Source organism: Magnolia sinica, chromosome 2 (genome assembly GCF_029962835.1).
Source record: "Magnolia sinica isolate HGM2019 chromosome 2, MsV1, whole genome shotgun sequence".
NCBI classification, from domain to species: Eukaryota; Viridiplantae; Streptophyta; class Magnoliopsida; order Magnoliales; family Magnoliaceae; genus Magnolia; species Magnolia sinica.
Genome location: NC_080574.1, coordinates 34472887 through 34495636, shown reverse-complemented (window position 1 = coordinate 34495636; position 22750 = coordinate 34472887). Strand labels below are relative to the sequence as shown.

Below are 22750 nucleotides of genomic sequence, written 5' to 3'. Positions count from 1 at the left end.
AGTTGTTACACATACAACTAGCATAAACATGCGCCAATTAATCATGGCAACCACATACTCATATTGCATACGTATACGATACTTTCTACATATACATAGAATACACAAATCTCAATATAGTTCATATAAATCAGGAACGTTATACAAACATCGCATTTAGCATGTGAAATTGCACCCACAAAAATAATAAACCATTAACCGACATTGAAAGCCTTGAAAACCATAACCCATACGAATATAGTCTGCACCTTAAACTAGAAAGTGCACAACAGATCTGATTCAGACGATAAGTCTTCGTCAACGGCGACTAAATAACCTAAGGCAGGATTGAAAAGAGCTACATCAACACTTAGGCTATTTTAAGCTCCAAAATAGGTTAGGGTTTGATTGACTTACCCAAGAACGAACTGAGAATCGCCGAAATAACGATTCAGATGCGATGGTTTAGGTACGCAGAGTAACAAGGAAGAATCTCAAGATGATTCACCAACTTCTCTCTCACTTTCTCTCTTTTCCTCTCTCTCTCTCTCTCTTAGCTAGGGTTTGAAAAATTCGTATGGAATTTGAGAGTGAGGGTTTAAGGTCTTTATATAGGCCTAATATTGATGAAAATAACCCCGGGGCCAAGGTATACTTAGGTTATAACCAATTTGAGTCTATTTCGGTCCAACGGAGCACTTTTGGTAGTCCTTTTTCCATGTGCGGTCGGACTTAAGCTCACTGACCATGAATCTAAGTCAGGCTGAGTTTTTGTACCGATCGGATTTACAGATTAGTCATGGCGAACCAGCTTCAATTCAACGGTCACCAAAACTCGATCAGGTCCACCAGCACTTTGACATGTATGGACCATCTTCCCTAATCCGAGGGTAAATTTGGTTCAAAATCCAACAGTCAGAATGCTTAAAATCGGCGCGCAAGCGACACGACTCAGATTTTTTAAATTCATATTTAATTTCTAAATAACTTCACCTTTCTCACACTCCTCACTCCAGACTTAAGCAAATCGTCTCAGGAAATCATCTGGACTTGATTTTTGAGGTGATTGTCAAGCCCAATAAGGTGATCATAATTATCTAAGATCATCGCTATCGGACTTTCGATGTGCGGTCTAGGTCCGATTCAAAGTTTCTAAGTACTCCCAAGAGCAACTGGATTTAGCGTTGAATCTTAGATTTCAGGATAACATAGCGCTAACAATTCTACAGGTTTGGGTCCTGCAGATCAAATTTAAAGTGATTGGTGCTAATTTCACAGGCAATGGAGTTTAGCGTTAGCTAATTCACATTTAACTTTTAAAGGCTTGAGTCCTAAGGGAAACCTGATTGAGGTGGTGCTTGGGTCCTTGCATGAAATTTTTCGAGTCATTACATATATATTAGGCCCTTGTGTGAGGCCATGGGCCCACTATACGTTTGACTCTATGTAGGCCACTCCTTGGGAGCAATGTTGGTTAAATGTCCACATTGATGGGCAATGATGGTTAAATGTCCATATTGTGACCTTCCCTTAGGCCCTTTACTAGGCTGATTATCGAGGCCGACTATCGAGGCCAATTGTCGAGGCCGATTGTCTGTGCTGGTTATCGATACCGATTATGAGTATGTGACAGCATTGCATCATGATACATGTCCACACATATCATTTGTATGCCTGTTGTGAGGAATGGTTAATCATAGCATTGTTATTGGGCTGAGTTATTTAGGGGACTCCTTAAGAGACAAAGTGCCCCCACATGATCGCGCAGCACGTGCAGGTTTGATGCATGGCTGGATGGTATGACTCATGCATCTCGCATTTGTGTGACATGATCACTTGGCGCCCTAGCGATATCAGGGCTATGGGCTCTACAGGTTCATCGTGGATGGTCAAATGGGATATCGAAAATATTTGGTTCTAGCACTGTGGTTACATAGGATGTCCTTGGGTGAGAGTCTCAGAATCCTTTGGTACCAGAGGAGACTCTAACATCTAGACCAAGTGGATACATGAGCGCCTGCGTGTCGAATACCAGTAGGTGGCGTCTCCCACTATGTCGTGGTCGGTTGGAAGGGGGTGTGGCCTTATCCACCCGAGTGAGAGGGATATAAGCTAGGTTGATTTTGACCAGCTCATAAATGGGTCCATTATCGACGAGCCGGGTTGGTATTGGTAGACTACTGGCTAGGCGGATAGTGAGGTCTTTTCCACTCGCTGGTTGTACGGATAGGGAGGCGGCAGCCATTGTGGAGTGTACTAGACCCCGGTGATATCACAGAGATGAGGCATATTAACATGTGGACGTACTGAGTATGGGATTACATACTCACCATTTGACTCATTCATTCATTCATTCACTATCCACTTAGGCTGATGGTGTGCAATTAATTATTGTGTACCTTCGTAATGGTCAGGATTTCGGTTGGGGCACGCGACCATCCTAAGATCAGGAGTTTACCACATTAAGTCTATCTATCCAAATTTAGGTATGAGACTGGTTTGGATAGAAGTCCCTTGTTGTGGACCCCATAGCTTACGATACTACGTACTATCATCCCGACTTCACACTCCAGATTGGTCATTTCATTCGCATCACATATTACATTACATCCGCAGCCTATGACATTTTAGGTTACTATGTTTTTACATTTATATGACCTAAATAATGTTTACGCTACTTATGGACTCATCAGGATTTGCATATTGCATTGCATCCTCAGTATATGATATTTGACTTATTATGTTTTTACATTGCATAGCCTGGATAAGGCTGATAGTATTTATGGACCTGCCAGCATGTTTTCGCATTACTCTAATATTACACACTTCGATATTGCATAACTCTTGGACTAGCTAGTATTTCTGACATTATATGATTTATGGATTTGTATTGTATACTTAGCACTTACCTTGCACACACACTTACACCACAATCTAAGCTTTCTAGAAGCTTGTGCATGATAAATGCATGTAGGTGGCGTTAGGTCACAGCAGCGTTGAGCTTGGAGCGTGCAGCTGTCTTCTGGAGCTTTGATTTTCGACACATGTATTTCCCTTTCAGCACTGTACTCAATAATTTATATAAGTGGATATGTGATGATGATGATGTTGCCTTTGTGATTTGGGTAAACTTGTGGTTATGCTTCTTACGAGATAAATGTACATTGAAAAATCCTCCTTGTAGGATCCCAAGATCGGAATCTGGCGTATGGGCGCTAGAAGTTGAGAATGGTGTACTACGGAGGTTGTCGGCACCGGATTCGACGATCGAGATTTTTGCGAGCCCGGTTTCCGAGTTTGGGACGTGACAACCACACTACCTCACATTCCCACACCCTTGCACCAAGCCCATGTGTGTGACACACAAGTCTCAATGCTCCTTGGATTCACCACGCAAATAGTAAGGTGCTCAACACCCTACTTATAAACCCGAGATTTTCTTCTCTTTTCTGACAGAGACTATTCCCAAAACACTAAAAACCCAAGTTTTTAACAAACCTCTCTCTCTCTCTCTCTCTCTCTCTCTCTCTCTCTCTCTCTATATATATATATATATATATATATATATAATGCTCACACACTCACGCTGTAGTGGGCTTTCACCACCAATGGATACTCGAACCTTCGACCCGGTGTTGGTCTACCACCCGAGCAAGAGCAAGGATCCAGTTGGATGAATCAAATTGGTCCAACTTACTGTGTATTTAATAGCAAAAGATTACTTTTCTATCCCAAGTAATATACCACATGCGAGGATTTGGAATATCAAGTTTTACATAAGTATGATAAAAATTATATGTCAAAGATCTAGCCTGTCCATTAAATAGGGCTGATTAATTATATTTTATCTGCTAAAATTTAATAAACAAACATTTTCACTGAAGCCACACATACAAGTTAAATATGTACGGCTAAAATGAATTTCTAATAACCCTATTTTTTGTAAATAAATATCATACCGTTAATCATTAAAAATAATATTTTATTTCCTTCACATGTTTAAAAGAAATCCTACCTAATTAATGGACCAGATTTCATATACATTTACTGCACTGCACAAATACATCACATGTGTGCAACTTCCTAATTCATCCCATTTTCTCTTGAAATCCATTGCCTAATTTACATATCAACTAATGTTAATAAATACTCTCATGCAAAGAAAAGCTGCTTGAGGTTACTTTGCAAAAACAGTACCCAGCTTGGGTGAGCCACACTGTGGTGTTAAAGTGAAATCCACCCCAACCATCAGGTGAGTCACCCTCTATTTGACCCAGGGCCAAAAATTCTGCCCATCTTTATTTCAATTGGGCCACACTTATTGGAAAATTTTTATCGAAAAATCTGACCCTCTACACTGTTCCCTAAATGTGACCCACTTGCATCACATTTGAGGTTGATTTTTTAGCCTTTAAGTCAATCTTTTGGTTTTGCATCTAATGGGTGTAATGGATTTTACATACACATTATAGTGGCCCTGTAAAAATCGAGGGTGGATGTCTCTCTCCCAACTATTTTTCCTTGTGTGCCTCAAATAAATAATATATCATCCTGATGTTTGGTTACTATCCTGTCAGGGGATTACACATCTAATGGTTGGATTTGATTACAAATATAACGGTCGTATTTGATCTCACATACACATCAACGTATGGCCCCGTAAAATATCACTACTGTGTCCCTCCCGCACCGGTTCCCAAAAGATAGTCTAGTCCCAGGGAAAGATCGATGTCTTCCGAAACAGACTTAGATTGCATAGCGTACCACATAGCATGGGCATCTATAAATGGTAAAGATATGTCTGCCTCACCATGGTGTATTTGTTTTATCCACACCGTCCATCCATTTTCTGATATTACTTGAAAGCATGGCCCCAAAACTAAGGCTGATCCAAAGCTCAAGTGAACCCACCAAAAGAAATAGTGGGAACAATGATGCTCAGTGTTAACATCTTCCTAGGGCCCATCATGATGTCTATTTACCATCCAACCTATTTATAAAGTCATATAGACTTAGATGAAGAAGGGAAAATACAAATATCAGCTTGATCCAAAACTTCTGTGAAACCCAAGAAGTTTTTGAAGGTAGGCCTTCAATCTCCACTTTTTCTTGTCGTGTGGTCCACTTGAATGTTGGATCTGCCTCATTTTTGGGATCATACCCTAAAATGATTTGAACATATGTATGGACAGCGTGGATAAAACGTATAAATCATATTGGGACTGATTTTAAGTGCCTTGATCTAACACTAGGTGATCCACTTGGCGGTAGAAGTGGATTTCAAAATAATACCATAGCAGGCCCATCTGAATGACAACCGTTGTGACTTGAAATCACTTATCTCTGGTGGTATTTATCCATGTAATCGAGTGGTGCCGCAGCGCGGACAACCACCCTCCTATTTTTACAGGCCCACCATGATGTATTAGTAAGATTCACTCCAATCATTACATGCATAATCCCATTATGGGTCTAGAGCCAAAAAATCATACTAACCTTTAATTCAATTCAGCCACAACAATGGAAACATGGGAAAGACATCCACCCTTAATTTTTACCATGCTCAACATGACAAGCATATGAAATCCACTCCAACCATTAAGATGACACACTAAAAATCTATGCCTAATGTCCAAAATTAAGGGGCATACCTGATTCAGGTGGGCCAAACCAATGAAAATAATTTGGAGAGTGAGTTTTCCTTGTACACTGTTTTCAATCGTGTGGTCCACTTAGAGCCATAGATGATGCTGATTTTTTAATCCACGGTTCTAATACGGGGTGACTCACCTGATGGTTGGGGTGGATTTCACTTTAACACTATAGTGGGGCCACCACCGTTGGCTACTTTTCCTCTTAGAATAACTTTTCTGTCTTGGTATTAAATAGCATTAATGGAAAATAAATATTATGGTGGGCCATAGGAAGGTTTTAATGATGGGCGTTCAATGTTCACTATTTCCCGTGGTGGAGCTCAATTGATAGGTGGATCTGTTTAATTTTTGGGACAATCCATTAAAATGATTTGTAAAACCTGATGGATAGCATGGATATATAACAAATATATCAAAGTGGGTCCCACGGTTAATGAAGCACCTATTGGTAACACCTGATCTACTCCCGTCCATTCTCAGTACCAATTTGCTCGAACCAACAAGTGCCTCACCGACTTCAACCTTTCTTCTTTTAACGAGGCCACTATGATATGTGTGGGATCCACTCCGATTATTATATGTTTAATCCCATGTTGGGCCTACAGAATAAAATCTAGGCTAATTCATGAATGAAGTGGGCTATACCAAATGGAAACAACTGGGAAAGGCGCCGACACTTGATTTTTACAGGGCCCACCCGGTTAAGCCTTGGAAATCCACCCCAACCATTATATGCCATACAAAAAGTTAGGCTTGATGTCCAAGAAATCATGCCAATACATGATTCAACTGGGCCATGTCAAAGAAGATGATTTGGAGGATAAGCTCTTCCTAGTATTCTGTTTTTAGTCGTGTGGTCCACCTTAACCACAGATGGAGCTGATTTTTAGATCATGGGTCCAGCGTGAGGTGAATCATGTGATGATTGGGGTGGATTTCCCATTAACACCATGGTGGGGCCGATCAAAGTGGGTAAGTCATTTTCTTTTTTAGAATAATTTTCCAGATAAAACATTTATTAACATTAAATGCCAAACTAGTTGGACCAAAACTCACGGTCGTCCAACTAGTTGTGTGTGAGCATTTCTCTCTCATATATATATATATATATATATATATATATATATATATATATATATATATGTAAAATATTTTTAAATCAAAAACATTTTCCACAACACTACACAGGTACGACATCCAGGTACTCATCAGGTGGCCCCACCGTGAGTCTGAACATTCCGTGCCCCCACAAAATAGGCCAGATAACAAATCAGGTGCATTGCTTGGGAGAAAAAGATTCATTGGCCACATTCAACGTAGATGGTTGGCACACATGATGATTCGTCTATCCTAGCTGGGATGGGATATGTGTTTAAAGTGCCGCCTTCCTGATGATCTTACGCACGTAGGCCATGACAGCGTCCGTGCCGCGAGGCCCGTTCTCCATCGGACTCGGATTCGTTAGTGACCCCTCCACCACCCAATTTGGTACTGGTCGGTGCAGTGGACAATGATATATGTGATTTATCCCTGCCGTCCGTCCATTTTGACATCCCCTAAAATGAGGCATATCAAAATCTCAGCTTGACCACTCAATAAGAAACAGTGGTGATTTAACGCCCACCATTAAAAACTTTCTCGGAGCCTCAAAAGTTTTAAGATGAAACATATTTGTGTCATCCCGTCATCCAGGTCTGCGTGAGGTAACCAACAGGTTGGATGGCAAATAAACATTACAGGAGGCCTTGGGAAGTATTTAATAGTGGTCGTTCAATCACCACCGTTTTCTTTTAGTGTGGTCCATCCGGGATTTTGATCAGCCTAATTTTGGGCTCACGCCTTAAAATGTGCTGGAATGGCCTTTTTTTTTTTTTAAATGATCCACTACAAGTTAAAAGGTATGTCAAAAAGAGAACTATGAGTATAAAACACAATGACATACATTATGCTGGGGCCCACAGCACCGACCGGTACTGGAGAGGGATCGCTACGGCATCCGAGTCATCGCGAGTCTCGTTTGCAACGAGAAACACATCTCTCCCGTGTCCACTTAATGCGCAGGAGACAATAGCGTGTAATGCGACGGACTAAAGTCAGAAATGTGATTCACATTTCATTTATTTCCTAACCAAGAAACGTTTCCTTGGACGTGGATTTAGTGGAAGCAAGGAACCTTTCTTTAACCAACAAATGTCCATCAGTAGCCGCGTGGGGTGCTGATTCCGCGGATTCAGGGAACCACCGACCACCATCCCTGTTGTTTCCTGACGTGATGGGATTTGACTGGGCAACATGTCATTTTCGGAGATGACCTTTTTTAACATCACATGGTTCATGTCAAATCATCCTGACGGTTGATCTGTAGAGTTGAGTGGAGCCGTTGAGAATTTTGTTGAGGGTGGCAATTGGTCGTGCCAGACTAGGCCTGGTTCAAGCTCGCCCGAGTCCAACGTAAACCTAGCAAAGGAAGCCCAACTGTGACCCTAAAATTATTTTGGACCTGTGCCTGCCCAAAATTTTCAAATAAATATTTCCTCGGTGAATGTTTCTAATCCATCCTATTGATCAAGTGGGCCCAACATGCACCAAATATATATATATATATATATATATATATATATATATATGGGAAAAGGTACTATGCTGACGAGCTCATGGGAACTTCCCATGAGGTCAAGCTGTGTGGGCCCCACCGTGATGCTTGTCGAAAATCTACCCCATCAGTCACATGTACCATTCCATGATGGGCCTAGGTTTCAAAAATCAAGGCAATCCGTGACTTGTGTGGGCCACACCACATACAGAAGTTGAGAGGGGCTACCCTCTATTAAAAATTCATAATCATTTGTTGGGCCCACCGAGATGTGGTTTGCAAATCCAGCCCATCCATTATGTGTGTCCCACTTGGATGAGGGTTAAGACCAAGTTTCAGACGCATCCAAATTTCAGCTGGGCCCCACCATGTGCTTTTATATGTTTTAGGCATGTCTTCACATGCTTTTAGATGGTATGGCCCAGATGAGTTCCGTATACGGCTGATTTTTGGGATATCCCATAATTTAAACGGGACCCATCAAATGCACGGTGTTGATGGTCGACAAGCATCACGGTGGAGCCCACACAGCTCGACCTCATGGGAAGTTCCCATGAGCACCACCGCAGAGTACCTTTATATATATATATATATATATATATATATATATATATATATATATATATATATATACTCATGCTCCCCTGCGCACCTACACACGTGGGCACCTTTGCACACTTGCCATGGGTGTCTAATCTGAACGGTCCATGTGATGCGGAATCCCATAAAACCCTATGTGGAAAATTTTCACCCCGATCTAATATTCTGGTGGCCCATAACAAAGAGAAATGCAAATCAAGGGAGGAAACTATTTTCATTTTTCATGGCCCACCAAAGTTTCATATCAAAGTAAAACTTAGGCTCGGGGGGTTTCAGGAGGTGCTGATTCACATGAACGGTTCAGATTTTGGATCCACATCACGTCTGATGGGTTCTCAAAAAAGTTCGTACGTAGTACGTACTAACTGGTTCGCAGGTGAGCGTTTCCGTATGTATGTATGTATGTATGTATATATATATATATATATATATATCGTCTTTCAGATGTGGCTCTTTAGTGGCCGGGCTATGTCAATACGTGGTCCCTTCATCAGAGAGCCTCTACTTTTGTTTTTAAAATTTTCAATTAATTTAATATTAGTAAGCACAAGTCAGCTCCCCATACAGTCTGTTTATTTTGTCCATGTGTTGTCCTCATCAAAGCAACCTAATATTTGAGTCAAGACATAGAGATACGCCTGACTCGAATATTTCACACATGTAATACATTGGCATGTTCTATTAGCCAAATTTTTTAAATGCCAAATGATTATCTCAAAGATTAATTTTATCACATATTTAAATGGGAAGCCATTAACTCTTATTTTACAATAAGCTCATTCTGTAAAATCAATTTTTTAGAATATAACAAAACTATTATTTGAGATAAGCATATTTGATAAAACATTCAAACAAAGGTTTTTCTTTTCTTTTTTCTTTTTAAAGAGTACGTAGTTAGTATCATTTTTAAAATTTGTAACAATTCCATCTCAAACAAGTACACCCCTTCATGCTTATCATCTAGCATGTGGGCTATTAATTATGCCGGACATTGGATTTGGATCATCCATCATGTGGATCCCACCTTCGATGTAGACCATCCATTGTGTAGGCCTAACCTTTGAAGTGGGCCATCCATCATGCGGGACCCGCATTGGATGTGGACCATTCATTATTAGGGACCGACCTTTGATGTAGATTGCCCATTATTTTTGTTGGTCATCCATCATGTGGGGGCCACCATCAATGTTAATTGTCCTTCATGTGGGGTCCATCATCAATATTAATTGTCCTTCTTGTGGGGTCCATCATCAATATTAATTGTCCTTCATGTAGGGCCTTCAATGTCCATTGTCCATCCCATGGAGCCCATATTTGATGTATCCATTGCATAGGCCCCACCTTCAAAGTAGGCTATCCATCATTCAAGGCTGGCCTTGAATGGGAGCCATTCATCATTAGGGGTGACATTTGATGTGGTCGTCCATTATGTGGAGCCCACTTGATGTAGGCCATCCATCATGTCAGGCCTCACTTTGATGTGGGCCATCCATAATGTGGGGCCACTTTCGATTTCAACTATCCATCGTGTGGGGCACACCTTCTCTGTGGATCACCATCATGTTAGGCCACTTTGGATATAGGCCTTCCATCATGTAAGACCTAGGATATGGACAGTCCATCAGTGGGCCCCGCTGGATGTGGATCGTCCATCATATAGGGCCACACTTTGATATGGACATCCATCAAGTGAGGCCTACTTCGTCGGTTATGTGGGCCCACCTTGATGTGGACCAGTAGATACCCCACCTGAAAGCAAGATTAAAAATAATCTTGGACACTTGTCTTACAACTATATAAGTTAGGCAGGATGCATTTTAGGTAGACCCTGGGTGTAATTAACGGATCGGATCAATAGATCTGCGGGCCAATCCATCTTATCATACCAAATCGGTATGATCCCTCAATAACTCAAAATGCGCCCCCTTCTGATAAGTCCACCTTTAGTAAACCCTGCAAGCCTTAAAAGTCTGATTGGCTGGCCAATGAGGGTCCTCTGCAAGCCTCAAGGATAGTCAATGGATTGAATTAGTGTGTTGTGTAAGTGCTTATACTCAAGCATATAGTAGTTTGTCAAATTTCTTAGTCATATAAAGATCACAAGCTCTATGGAAGAGGCGTTATCAACTTGATCAAGCATCTGAAAAGAAGACTCAACATCTCAAGTCAAGATCATTCATGGTTCGAAGATTAGAACACTTCGTATGAGTTAACCATCAGGTGTTATAACCCTAGATTGACCATAAGTTAGGTGTTTTTCACATATGCATAACGATGATCATATTTTATGTAAATTACACCCAAGTTAGGCCAGTTCGACATTTGGTTCGGCCAACCTACTCGTCAGCCTGTAGCCGCTCCAGTTTCCGATCAGAGTGGTTTGTCGTGCGCTAGTGCTATTTTCAGAGAGTTTAGACAGCATGACCCTTTGAGATGCAGGGGTGAGCCCAACCCATCTGCCGCTGACGCATGGTGCAGTGAGATTGCGATGATTTTCAACACTATGCAGTGTCCAGCTGATCAGAGAGTTTCCCTTGCAACTTATCTTCTTCAGGGTGAGGCCCGTCATTAGTGGTCGTCTGTATCTAGGATGGCTGGGCTAGATTTTGTTTGGACCTAAGAGGAATTTGTGATTCGTGTTGACCAGTAATTCTTTCCCGAGCATGTTCAGATTCAAAGGGCGATCGAATTTAAGACCCTAGTTCAGGGTGATATGTCAGTGTCACAGTATGAGGCCAGTTTCTTGGCCTTCTCTAGGTTTGCTCTTCATCTCACTAATGATGAGAAGATGAGGGCTCGTCATTTTGTGACTGACTTGCGTCTTGTCCTTCGTAGCCGTGTGGTGGGACATTATTTGGAGACGTTCGATCAGGTTGTCCATCGGGCGTTGGTTTATAAGGAGGACTGGGCTATGACCCAGAGATCGAGAGAGCAGAGTTCAGGTGGAAACCGGAAGAGGAGAGCACCAGCCAACAATTCCAGGCAGCAACGTCAGCAGAGATGGAGGGGCAGATCAGAGTTTAGACAGCATGCGGCTCAGTCAGCAGCTTCATCATCATCATCAGTACGCCAGCCACTTCATCTTTCGACCCTTTTCTGGTGTTTGCTTTGGTTGTGGATAGGCCGGGCATCAGAGGTATGATTGCCCTCTCCCATACAGCAGTAGAGGCCACTGCAGTTGCCTCCTCCTCGTCCTCCTCCTCAGCAGCAGCAGCGAGCGCAGCTTCCAGCCGCCGCTCCTAGGGCTCTTCCTCAGCAGCAAAGGCAGCCAGGTAGACCTCCCCAGCAAATACAGCAGCAGCAGCAGCAGCAGTAGAGGGGATATCCGTATGTTCAGTCCCTGGGTCAGGTGTGTATTGCAGCTCAGCAGGCACAGACTCAGGATCCACAGTCTTTCGGTTTGCTCCCCTTACTAGCTCAGGGCTGATTTTATCCTGCGTAGCAAGCATCAGGCCAGGACCCGCAGTCATCGACCAGTGGAGTCATTGAGGGTATTCTTCTTGTTTCTGCTTGCGTTGTCCATGTTTTGTTTGATTTTGGTACCTCCCATTCTTTCATGGCTGAGCAGTTCTGCCAATCCACCGGTATTCCGTCAGAGTCCGTGTCTGAGGCCTTAGCAATTTCGACTCCCATGAGGAAGTCTGTCGTGTTGACCCGTCGCTACCCGTCTTGCCTAGTGTTAGTGGGCAAGATGTTCCTTCCTGTCGATCTGTTCGTGATGCCGATGACAGGCGTTGACGTTATTCTGGGTATGAACTGGCTTGCGGAGTATTGTACCATCTTGGACTGTTCGGCGAGGATAGTCATGTTTCACATTCCCGGCTTGCTAGTGTTTTTGTTCGTCGTCAAGCCCAGAGGAGAGCCATTATCTAGTTTCTTGGCTTCTGTCGTCAAGGATTCTGTGACAGGGTGTATTGAGCAGCTACCAGTTGTCTGTGAGTACCTGAATATGTTCTAGGAGATCTCGGGTTTGCCGCCTCATCGACAGGTGGAGTTTCAGATTGATTTGGTACCCGGTACCACGCCTATCTCGAAGGCCCCCTACCGGATGGCACCAATGGAGTTGAGGGAACAACACGAGCAGTTAGATGAGCTCTGAGAGTTAGGTTTCATTCGTCCCAGCAGTTCGCCTTGGGGAGCCCCGGTATTGTTTATGAAGAAGAAGGATGGCTCGTTGCGGCTCTGTGTGGACTATCATGAGCTCAACAGAGTCGGTAAGTCCGAGGTCGAATCCACAGGGACTGATACCTGTACGTTATCTGAAACCAAGTAGAACTAGAACTAGACTAAGATGTGATCTAAGCCAAATAGAATTTAGGAAATAATTGTGGAATAACTATTTAAAACTTTAAGGAATTCAGAGAAAGGGAACTAGGGATTCAGAGGATCCACTTGTAGAGATCAGGGAGATCTTATGCCTATTTCACAAATTATGAAAATTCACTGAACTGCCATTGATATAGGTTTCAAGAGATGAAAGGTAGATGAATTAGAATGGATTCCATCATCTAACCATGCCCAGGAGACAAAGTAAACAACAGGATTAAACTAATTACCAACCAATCAACAATGTGTGAAAATCAGGAAGGGTACGGTCATCCTACCATGCCCAGGAGACGATGGTGAACAACAGGGCTTCCTGACTTCATAAACATAAAAAGGGAAAGAGAAATATTCAAAGCCATTGCAAATCCATTGTAATTTCAGTCACAACAGACCATTAAATACTGAGAAAATATTCCTTGAATTATCAACTTAAAAATCACATAAAGTTCAGAAATTTTAAATTCATAGAATAAACTCTCCCATCTCGCTACAGGCTTCACCTCTTAGCCCTAGCTAAGAGGTTTAGCCGCTCATGATTAGGCTGATCATAAAAAAAAGTAAAGGAAATATAAAGGAGAAGAAGGAAAAAAAACCAGGCTTAGCTCGCGTGCCAGCCCAAATCCCAAGCCAGCCGTAGTCCTTTTCAAACCCAAGCCAGCCGTAGTCCTTTTCTGTTCTTCTTTTTCTTCCTTTCCTTCCTTCCTTCAAAACCAAACTCTGTTGATCTCACCGTCCTTCACACGATGCCTCAGCTCCCTGACCAAGAGAAACAGCAGCCGCACTCTTGTGCACAGCAACACCAAAACCAATCCACGTTCCCAAGCTTCTCTCCCTTTGAATGCTGCCTCTCTCTCACACTCTCCCGTCCTCCCCCAGTTCAAGCCGTAGCTGCCCCTTTTATAAGGCCTTGGAGTCGACTGGAGAGAGTCCTGCTGGAGGTGTGCGTAGCCTCTGTTTTTCGGATTTCCCGGACTGCGTAAACAGCTAACGCAACGTATTTGCGTTGTTCGGATGGTGGGGCCCACATCGCTTATACTTTGATAAATCCACTCCGTCTATTGAACGCTTGCTGAAAAAAAACACTGAAAATAGATGGTTTTGGCTGTCTTTTGATGCGGCTCGTCTGATCTACCACGCCGCCGTTCGTCCAATGTTTAAACAATCCAAACTAATCTTAAACTGTCTTTTGAAATTTTTCCACCTAGGTGATGGTTACAGGCCTCTTTGGAGTCCATTAGACGGTCCAGATTGGACCGATCATCTCAGAGGGTGGCCCACAACAATTCACCGCAGGCTCTGTTACGAAACAGAGCCTGCGCGTTTGAGCGTTGTGATGGTCGGCGGACCATCTCTTGATACAAGGTGTAGAATCCACTTCGACCATTCGATCCACCTCGAAAAACCACTAAGATTTGGCTAGCTTCATGTTGGATTCGGTGTGGCCCATGCGATCTTTGCTCCCACCGTCCATTCCTGCGTTTTTATGCAATCTGCGTGTGTTTGTGTGCATGGGACTAAAAGGACGCCTAGGCACGAGTCTTAGCCATCCTACGGATCAAATGGACGGTTAGGATCTTTCTTTTGAATGATGGACGGGGCCCACTGATAAAAAAAAACGATCGGACAGCGTTGGGTGCTGCCTTTGCGAGGAAGACGGCTCGGGTCAGCCCGGCTTTGACCGGGCTGACCGTCCGGTGCGGCGCGGGCGCTGTACATCATATACACGCGCTGTACATGCAGAGTAAATCTGTGATGTTCGTGAGAAATCCGCTCCGTCCATCCGTCTTGTCTCCACAGATAATAGGTTGAGACCAAATTTCAAGTATATCTGGATAGCAGGCGGGCCCAAAATCAATGGTTTTATGGGCTGATCTGTTAGTTGGGGCACTTCCATAGTGATCCGAGGGCTGAAATTTGACGTGTACGGTTACTTTATATTCTTCAGGCCGTATATGAAATTTCGGGACAAACGGATGGTGAGAAACCTATGATCTTGCATTCTGGCTGACTTTCGGGCCACTTGAGCTTCAATTTCTCAATTCTCTTGGATCTCTGGCGTTGATCTTGGTCCCCTGGAGTCCGTCCCATGCTTTAGTGTCATCAGATCGGTAAATCCATGCTTTTTAGCGTCCTTTCCCAGTCCAAGCTCATGAAGATGCCCTGCATCACAAATACAATCAAATTAGGCTATTAAACGGTGTCATGCTTGTAAATCCATGCAATAAATGGGTCTCGATATGCAATATTTGACCCTCAGCATTGACTGTGACTCTGTGTGGACTATCATGAGCTCAACGAGTCACCATTAAGAACCGATACCCACTTCCCCATATTGATGATCTGTTCGACAAGTTGCAGGGTGCACAATATTTTTCCAAGAAAGACTTGCGTTCCTATTACCATCAGATTCGGGTCTGAGAGGAGGACATTCTGAAGACAGCTTTTCGGACACACTACGGTCACTTTGAGTTCCTGGTCATGTCATTTGAACTGACCAATGCGCTCACCATATTCATGCAGCTGATGAACGAGGTCTTCCGACTGTTCTCGATCAGTTCATGGTGGTATTCATTGATGATATTCTTGTGTATTCGAGGACCCGAGAGGACCATGTTGAGCACTTACAGATTGTGATGAAAACCCTTCATACCCACTAGCTATATGCGAAACTGGAGAAGTGCGAGTTTTGGCAGGAGGAGGTGAAGTTCCTCGGTCACGTGGTGACGAGGTAGGGTGTCGATGTGCACCCCTTAAAGGTTGATGAAGTGCATCAGTGGGGCCAGCCCACGAACGTGTCCGAGATCCGTAACTTCCTTGGTCTAACGGGATATTATCGATGGTTTATCGAGGGTTTCTCTCGTATTGCAGCACCGTTGACCCGATTGACACAGAAGGGCGTCAAGTTCGTCTGGAGTGACGCCTACAAGGAGGCATTTATGGAGTTGAAGGACCACCTCATGTCCGCTCTTGTTCTCACCCTTCCTGATGGGAGTGAGGGTTTTATTGTTTTTACCGATGCCTCTAGAGTTGGCTTGGGTGCTGTACTGATGCAGCACGGGAAGCCAGTGGCATACGCCTCATGCCAGCTCAAGGTGCATGAGCTGAACTACCCCACCCACGATTTGAAACTTGCAGCAATTGTCTTCGCACTGAAGGTGTGGAGGCATTATCTATATGAGGTCAGGTCGAGCTCTTCTCGGATCATAAGAGCTTGAAGTATTTATTTTTGCAGTCCGAGTTGAACCTTCATCAGAGGCGATAGATGGAACTGTTAAAGGACTATGATTTTGACCTTCAGTACCACCCGGTTAAGGCAAACGTGGTGGCAGACGCACTCAGCCGTCAGCCATGAGGCCTGGTGGCACAGATGATGGTTCAATAGTGGTAGATACTTGAGGATGTTTCAGAGTTTGACTTTGAGTTCGGTCTGCATTCTTCTATTGTTCAGCTTTCGAGCTTGTTGATTCAACCCTCTTTGGTGGCTAGGGTGATCGAGACTCAGTAGACGGACGAGTCACTTTAGGAGTACCAAGTAGAGACCGCATCCGTGGAGCAGTTAAACTCGCAGATTGGTTCCATTAGTGGATTACGCTTAAGAGGCCAATTGTGTGTCCCAGACGTGCCAGAGTTGTGTCGTGATCTGATGACCGAGGCACACTGATAGAGACTTACTATTCACTCAGGCTCCACGAAGATGTATCGTGATATTAGGAGGCAGTACTTTTGGCAGGGGATGAAGCACCAGATTGCTAGTTTCATGGCTGAGTGTGACACATGCCAGCATGTCAAGGCCGATCACCAAAGACCCCGTGGTCCCTTGCAGTTGTTGAGCATTCCAGTGTGGAAGTGGGAGCATGTGTCAATGGACTTTATCGCAAGTTTGCCAAGGACTCAGCGTGGTCACGATACCATTTGGGTATCGTCGATCATCTGACGAAGTCGACTCATTTTATTCTGGTGCGTTCTTCCTGGTCTATAGACCGGCTTGTAAAGGTATTTACTGAGGAGATAGTGAGACTGCACAGTATCCCAGTTTTGATCGTTTCAGACCGAGACTCCAGGTTTACGTCTTGGTTTTGGAGGAGTTTCCAGCAAGCGATGGGGGCCACCTTTCGTCTCAGCACCGCTTATCATCCGCAGATGGATGGGCAGACCGAAAGGGCCAACCAGATCCTTGAGGATATGCTCAGAGCTTGTGTGATCGACTTTACAGGTAGTTGGGATGAGCATTTGTGCCTCACCGAGTTCGCGTATCACAATGGTTATTAGGCGACTATCGGCATGACTCCTTTTGAGGCACTTTATAGTAGACCATGCATATCTCTTAGCTGTTGGACCGAGGTTGGAGAGCGTCATCTCTTAGGTCCTGAGCTTGTACAGTAAACATCAGAGGCTATTGATGTTATCAGGTAGAGGATGCACACAGCTCAGAGCCAGTAGAAGAGTTTTGCTGATCGTTGGCATCGACCCCTCGCGTTCGCAGTCAGGGACATGGTATATCTCAAGGTCTCACTTATGAAAGGCGTGGTTAGATTTGGTGTGATGGGCAAGCTTGCTCGGAGATTCATTGGACCTTTTAAGATTACCGAGCGCGTGGGCGCTGTGGCCTATAGGCTTGCCTTACCTCCTGAGTTAACCGCGATCCACGATGGATTCCATGTTTCTATGTTGCGAAAATGTGGATCGGATACTATTCCTGTGATTGATTGGCAGCCACTCGAGGTCCGTGAGAATGCTTCCTACATTGAGTAGCCGATTCATATTCTTGATCAGAAGGAGTAGGTCCTCATGACCAAGGTCATTCCCTTGGTGAAGGTACAATGGGGTCATCATTCGGAGCCCGAGGTGTCTTGGGAACGCGAGGCTGAGATTAGAGAGTGTTATCCCCATTTGTTCGATGATTGATTGCTTGCATTACTTGTATTGCATTCTCTTGTGATTGATGATTGAGATATATAAATATATATATATATATATATATATATATATATATAAATATATATATATATGATGATGTTTATACATTTTCATTGTTTTGGTTTTGGCAATTTCGAGGATGAAATTTCTTTGTTGGTGGGGAAGATTGTAAGAACCGACCCGAATTCTTATGTGTGTAGGTATACATTTCATTTCTCTTGGTCCCACGGTCTTACCAGTCGAATTTCGGTGATCCGCGACCCTCAGATAGTGTTGCGGTCATCCTTATGTCCGGTCGCATTGACTCGACTCGGATCGATCCGAGACCTATGCTATCTTGATCACATCGTCGTCGTGGTTCCGACGACATGTCTTGTGCGTCCATTTGATATGTAAATCAACAGTTATGAACATTTCATTGTATGACCCTTAATCGTGTGGCCCACTTAGATATGATGCATGAGACCCCACCTTTAGCACAAGTTCCAAGGCACACTACATACACTACACAAAATTCCATAGCAAACACCACCCACCCGACACACACTACACAAGCCTACCCTATTCTACAAACATTGTTTTCTCCTCCCATAGGCAATCATTGCCTTTTCTTACAACTCATTATTACATTGCTAGAAAATCCCTCCATCTCTCCCTCCTTTTCATTTTCCCTCTAAGCTAGTAAAACCTCCCTCTCCCAACGTTCCTTTCTTCCCTAATTCTTCAGCCCTCAAAACCCCAAAATTCCTCCAATCCCACCATTAAGAACTCATCTCAACCATCAAAACCTCTTCCTTGGACCAAGATCTATATGGTGTAGAAGTTTGAGAGTTTGGATTGCAAGTGGGTGAGTATGTTTTTGCTGATTTCTTTTATATCTTTTAATTTTATTATTTCTTCATGAATGGATCATATGGAACCCACCAATCCATGGCGGGGATCCCATTTGATCCATAGATGTGGCTCTTTGGCCCATCTTACATGTATGTCATGTTCCATGATGGGGCCATTCTCTATAGACCCCATCATGATGTATCTCATTATCTACCACATCCTAAGGTTATCTAGACCTTAATATCATGTTGGGATGGCTTCTCAACCATCCATTTTAGATATGGACCATGCATGTATTGGTTTTATAATTGTAAATGTATATCAATGTAGATCTATGGGGTTTGATTGTTCTTGGGAGGGCCCATTAGTGGCGGGGCCCTACCCCATGGCCGGGTTGTGTTCCTTCTCCATCTTTTCTTTCTTTTTCTTTTTTTTTGTAGTAGATCTGATGTATGTGTGGCCCACCTGATGTGTCATGCAACCAGGCCCAAGTGGTTGGACGTCCAAGCCCAACCTTGTTGCCCCATGTTGTTGGCATGTCTTGAACAACCTTTGGGCTTTATTTTGCGGTTGATCTTGGAAGGGCTTGGGTCTGAGAGTTGTGTGACCCCTCTAGGTCGACCCCACCTTGAGGAATTGGTGAATTATTTTCCTTTTTTAAAATCTTTTAGGCTGGTTTGGACAATGACATGTTGCTCTCCACATTGCTGGAATTTCTGTTATGTTGCTGGAATGTTTGGCATGTAGGCCTTATTTGTGGAACCTTTCTCTTTGATTTTTTCTTGAAGGAGTGGACCCCACCTTGAAGTGTGATGGATCACACATCAGATGGCCCATGCAATGGCACCTAAAAAGGGAGGTCCATAGGGGTGGGCGATCCACCTTACTGGACTGTCCAACCCAAATGAATGGAGGGAAAATACAAATTTCAGCTTATTTTTCTGGGTGGCGGGACATTTTTGTGGACCCCACCTTACTGTATTTTATGGGAAAAATGTCAAACACTCATCCCTCCCCTTCTAGGTGAAGCTTGGGCTCACCTTTTAGTGTGTACATTGTATGGATAGCAATGTTTTATACATCAGAATTTTATATTTCTAACTTTTTGTCCATGAGATTTCTCCATGATTTGCTTGGGCTTATGGCTCTCCAAATGGCCCATCTTGTGGCCCATCATGTTGGGACCCATCTTGGGGATGTGGGCCACCAAATTCACCTCAGAAAAAGGAAGTGTAGCTGTTGGAATGGTAGCCCATAGCTGGGCGTTCCAGTAGGGCTGGCGTCCAGCCATGGGCTGATTGTCCACCCTCCTAAGGCCCACTATAATGTGTGACCCACCTCCCTTGTGGCATGTCCACATGTGGGACCCACTTTGATGCATTTAAGGGGGGGACGTCCCAGCCCCTTGGACCACCCACCATAGGATGCCCAACCCATTGGGCTGCCGCTGGACATCCAGTCCAGCAGCATGGCCCACTTGATTTATATGTTTTATTCACTCCTTCATTTGGTGGGATCCTTTGTGATTTGTGTGGGCCACTAGAGATTAAATTAATTGTATAACTAAATTTTTATTGAATTTCTAGCAAGCCCAAATAGTGGGTGGGCTGAAATTTCAGCATTAGGCCCAAGGTTGCTACCCACAAATGTATGTTTTAGGGCAGCATGACCCACCAGATTTAGGGACATTATTACACATATCTTGCCCTATTTTAATTAGATTTTTGGGCTTAATTAGTGCACTCTTAAGGCCCACTTTAAACGGGTTTTTATTAGAACAATATTTATAGTTATTTGTTAGGTTTCCTAGGCCCATTGTCCTGGAACTTTCTTAATAGGCCCCTGATCTTTGGGCCTATATTTAATACACTATTGTGATGGGTTTTATGGGCCAAAATACTCAAGTAGTTGGGCCCTTGGTTGCCCATTAAGTTAACCCCATACTTGGGCCAAGATGTGAGGCCTAACTCACTTGTTTCAAATGTAAGAATTGCCCATATGGTTAGAATAACGGGCTGCCCATTAGGCCCACCATAATAAGTGGACCCATGATCCTATGGTTGGGTCTAAACCTTGCTTGAGGGCCCACCATGTTGCCTAAGTGTTGGGCTTAGTGTATAGCCCACTAGGTCCATGGATTGCTTAGGCCTTGGGCTTTGCTTTATATGTGTGTAAGTAGCGGACTACCTTTTGGGACCCAGTTGAGGTTGGATGTCCTCCTTGGTGGCCCTAAGGTAGGCCCATAGGGTTCTTATAGGTGGTTGAAGGCCCACATTATACCCTTGATTAGGACCGCTTCTTCCTTGGGCCCTTATGACCCTCTTAGATTGTGGGCTACCCCAAAGTATTGGGCCCCCACTAGAGGACTCCCCTTTAAAGTACATGTCTATGTACCTAGAACTTGTCCCTCCTTAGGAAAGAGGAGTATGATTCCCTTCATCATCACCGAGTAGCGCACTTACACCATTATGACCCATATACATCATCTGCGTGAATGGATTGCATTATGTGCGGTCATTTAACTAGTGCATGATCTGTATGTGTGACTCATGCATTGGCATCACATTTCATGATGATATTGCCCTTGCTTCATCAGGGTCTTGCCTCTACAGGGACATTCGTGGATGGCTATATGTGTGGACACCGAAAATGTTACTTAAGCATATAGGGTGTATAGGATGCCCATGGGTGAAATTCTCAAAACTTCCATGGTACCAAGGATCTGCCCCAACGCCGTGATCAAGTTGAAACTATGAGCGCATGAGGGCCTTATACCGTTAGGCCACGACTCTCATTGTCGCGTAGTCGGTGGGGTAGGGGTGTGGCCTTACCCGCCTAGTGTAAGAAGGCATTACTAGGCTGAGTCTGATCAGCTCGTAAATGAATCCGCTGCCATCAAGCCTTGTTAGTGATTGGCTGTCCACAGGTGGGTAGTGGGTCTCTTACGCTCGTTTAACTGTGCGGGTCTGGAGAGCGGCAGTCATCCAGCAGTGTACTGGACCCCAGTGATTTTCTTGTGATTGGAACTATACTTGATATGTGGATTCGGCTATGAGTACTAGCATCACCTTGCATTGCATTCGCATCTGCTACATAAGCCCCTTTATGCATCGCCTTAGTACGGCACCCAGTACTCATTGCATTGTATTCATAATAAGCCTCAGTAAGGCTAGTTATATTATCATTGATCATGTTTCCCTTCCTATATCTTTTATTATTCTTCTGTGCACCATTGTCACACACTTTCACCACCCTCTAAGCTTCTATAAGCTTATGCACGATTGATGCGTGCTATAGATCCTAGGTCAGTATCGTAGCGGCAGAGCTTGGATTAGAGTTGAGCCAAGGACCCCCCCCCTCCCAGTGTTGAAGATCTTCTTCCTCCTTTTGCTATCAGATGTATTTCTTTTCAGTTATGTACTTGTAAAAGTTCAAATTTATAGTGAATTTTGTGATGTATCTCTTTGTTATTTTCAAAATTTACTTGCTGCGATCTTGGGTATGTTTGTATTGAAAATTGCTATATGCTTATAGAAATCCTCCTTGTTGGATCCCAAGATCGGAACCTGCCTCAAGAACCGAGAATGGGGTACTATGGAGGCTGTTGCGGCCAGAACCAGCTATCGGGTTCCTTGTGGGTCCGGTTACCGAGTTTGGGGCGTGACACGCATCATATAAGGAGTAAGGTCTATCTTATTCCCACCATGATGATAAACATTCGAAGTGAAAATAAGATGCAGGACACGGTATTTTGGAAGAAAATTGTAGCTGGGGAGTTAGTTATGGTTACGCCAAGTTGCATTAAAACCACAAAACTCCTTAGTGAGAGAATCTCTTTTTGTTGGGT

At 43.7% G+C, this 22750-nt stretch overlaps 1 protein-coding gene across 1 annotated transcript; it reads left to right on the top strand.

Moving 5' to 3' along the window:
- The first annotated feature begins 12382 nt into the window (after positions 1-12382).
- On the top strand, positions 12383-12784 carry LOC131224881 (uncharacterized). The gene has a single exon (XM_058220330.1). The coding sequence runs from the start codon at positions 12383-12385 to the stop codon at positions 12782-12784; it is 402 nt and encodes a 133-aa protein (XP_058076313.1).
- Positions 12785-22750: the final 9966 nt, after the last annotated feature.

Coding starts and splice junctions, on each gene's coding strand:
- LOC131224881 (XM_058220330.1), top strand. CDS start 12,383: ATGGCTGAGCAGTTCTGCCAATCCACCGGTATTCCGTCAGAGTCCGTG.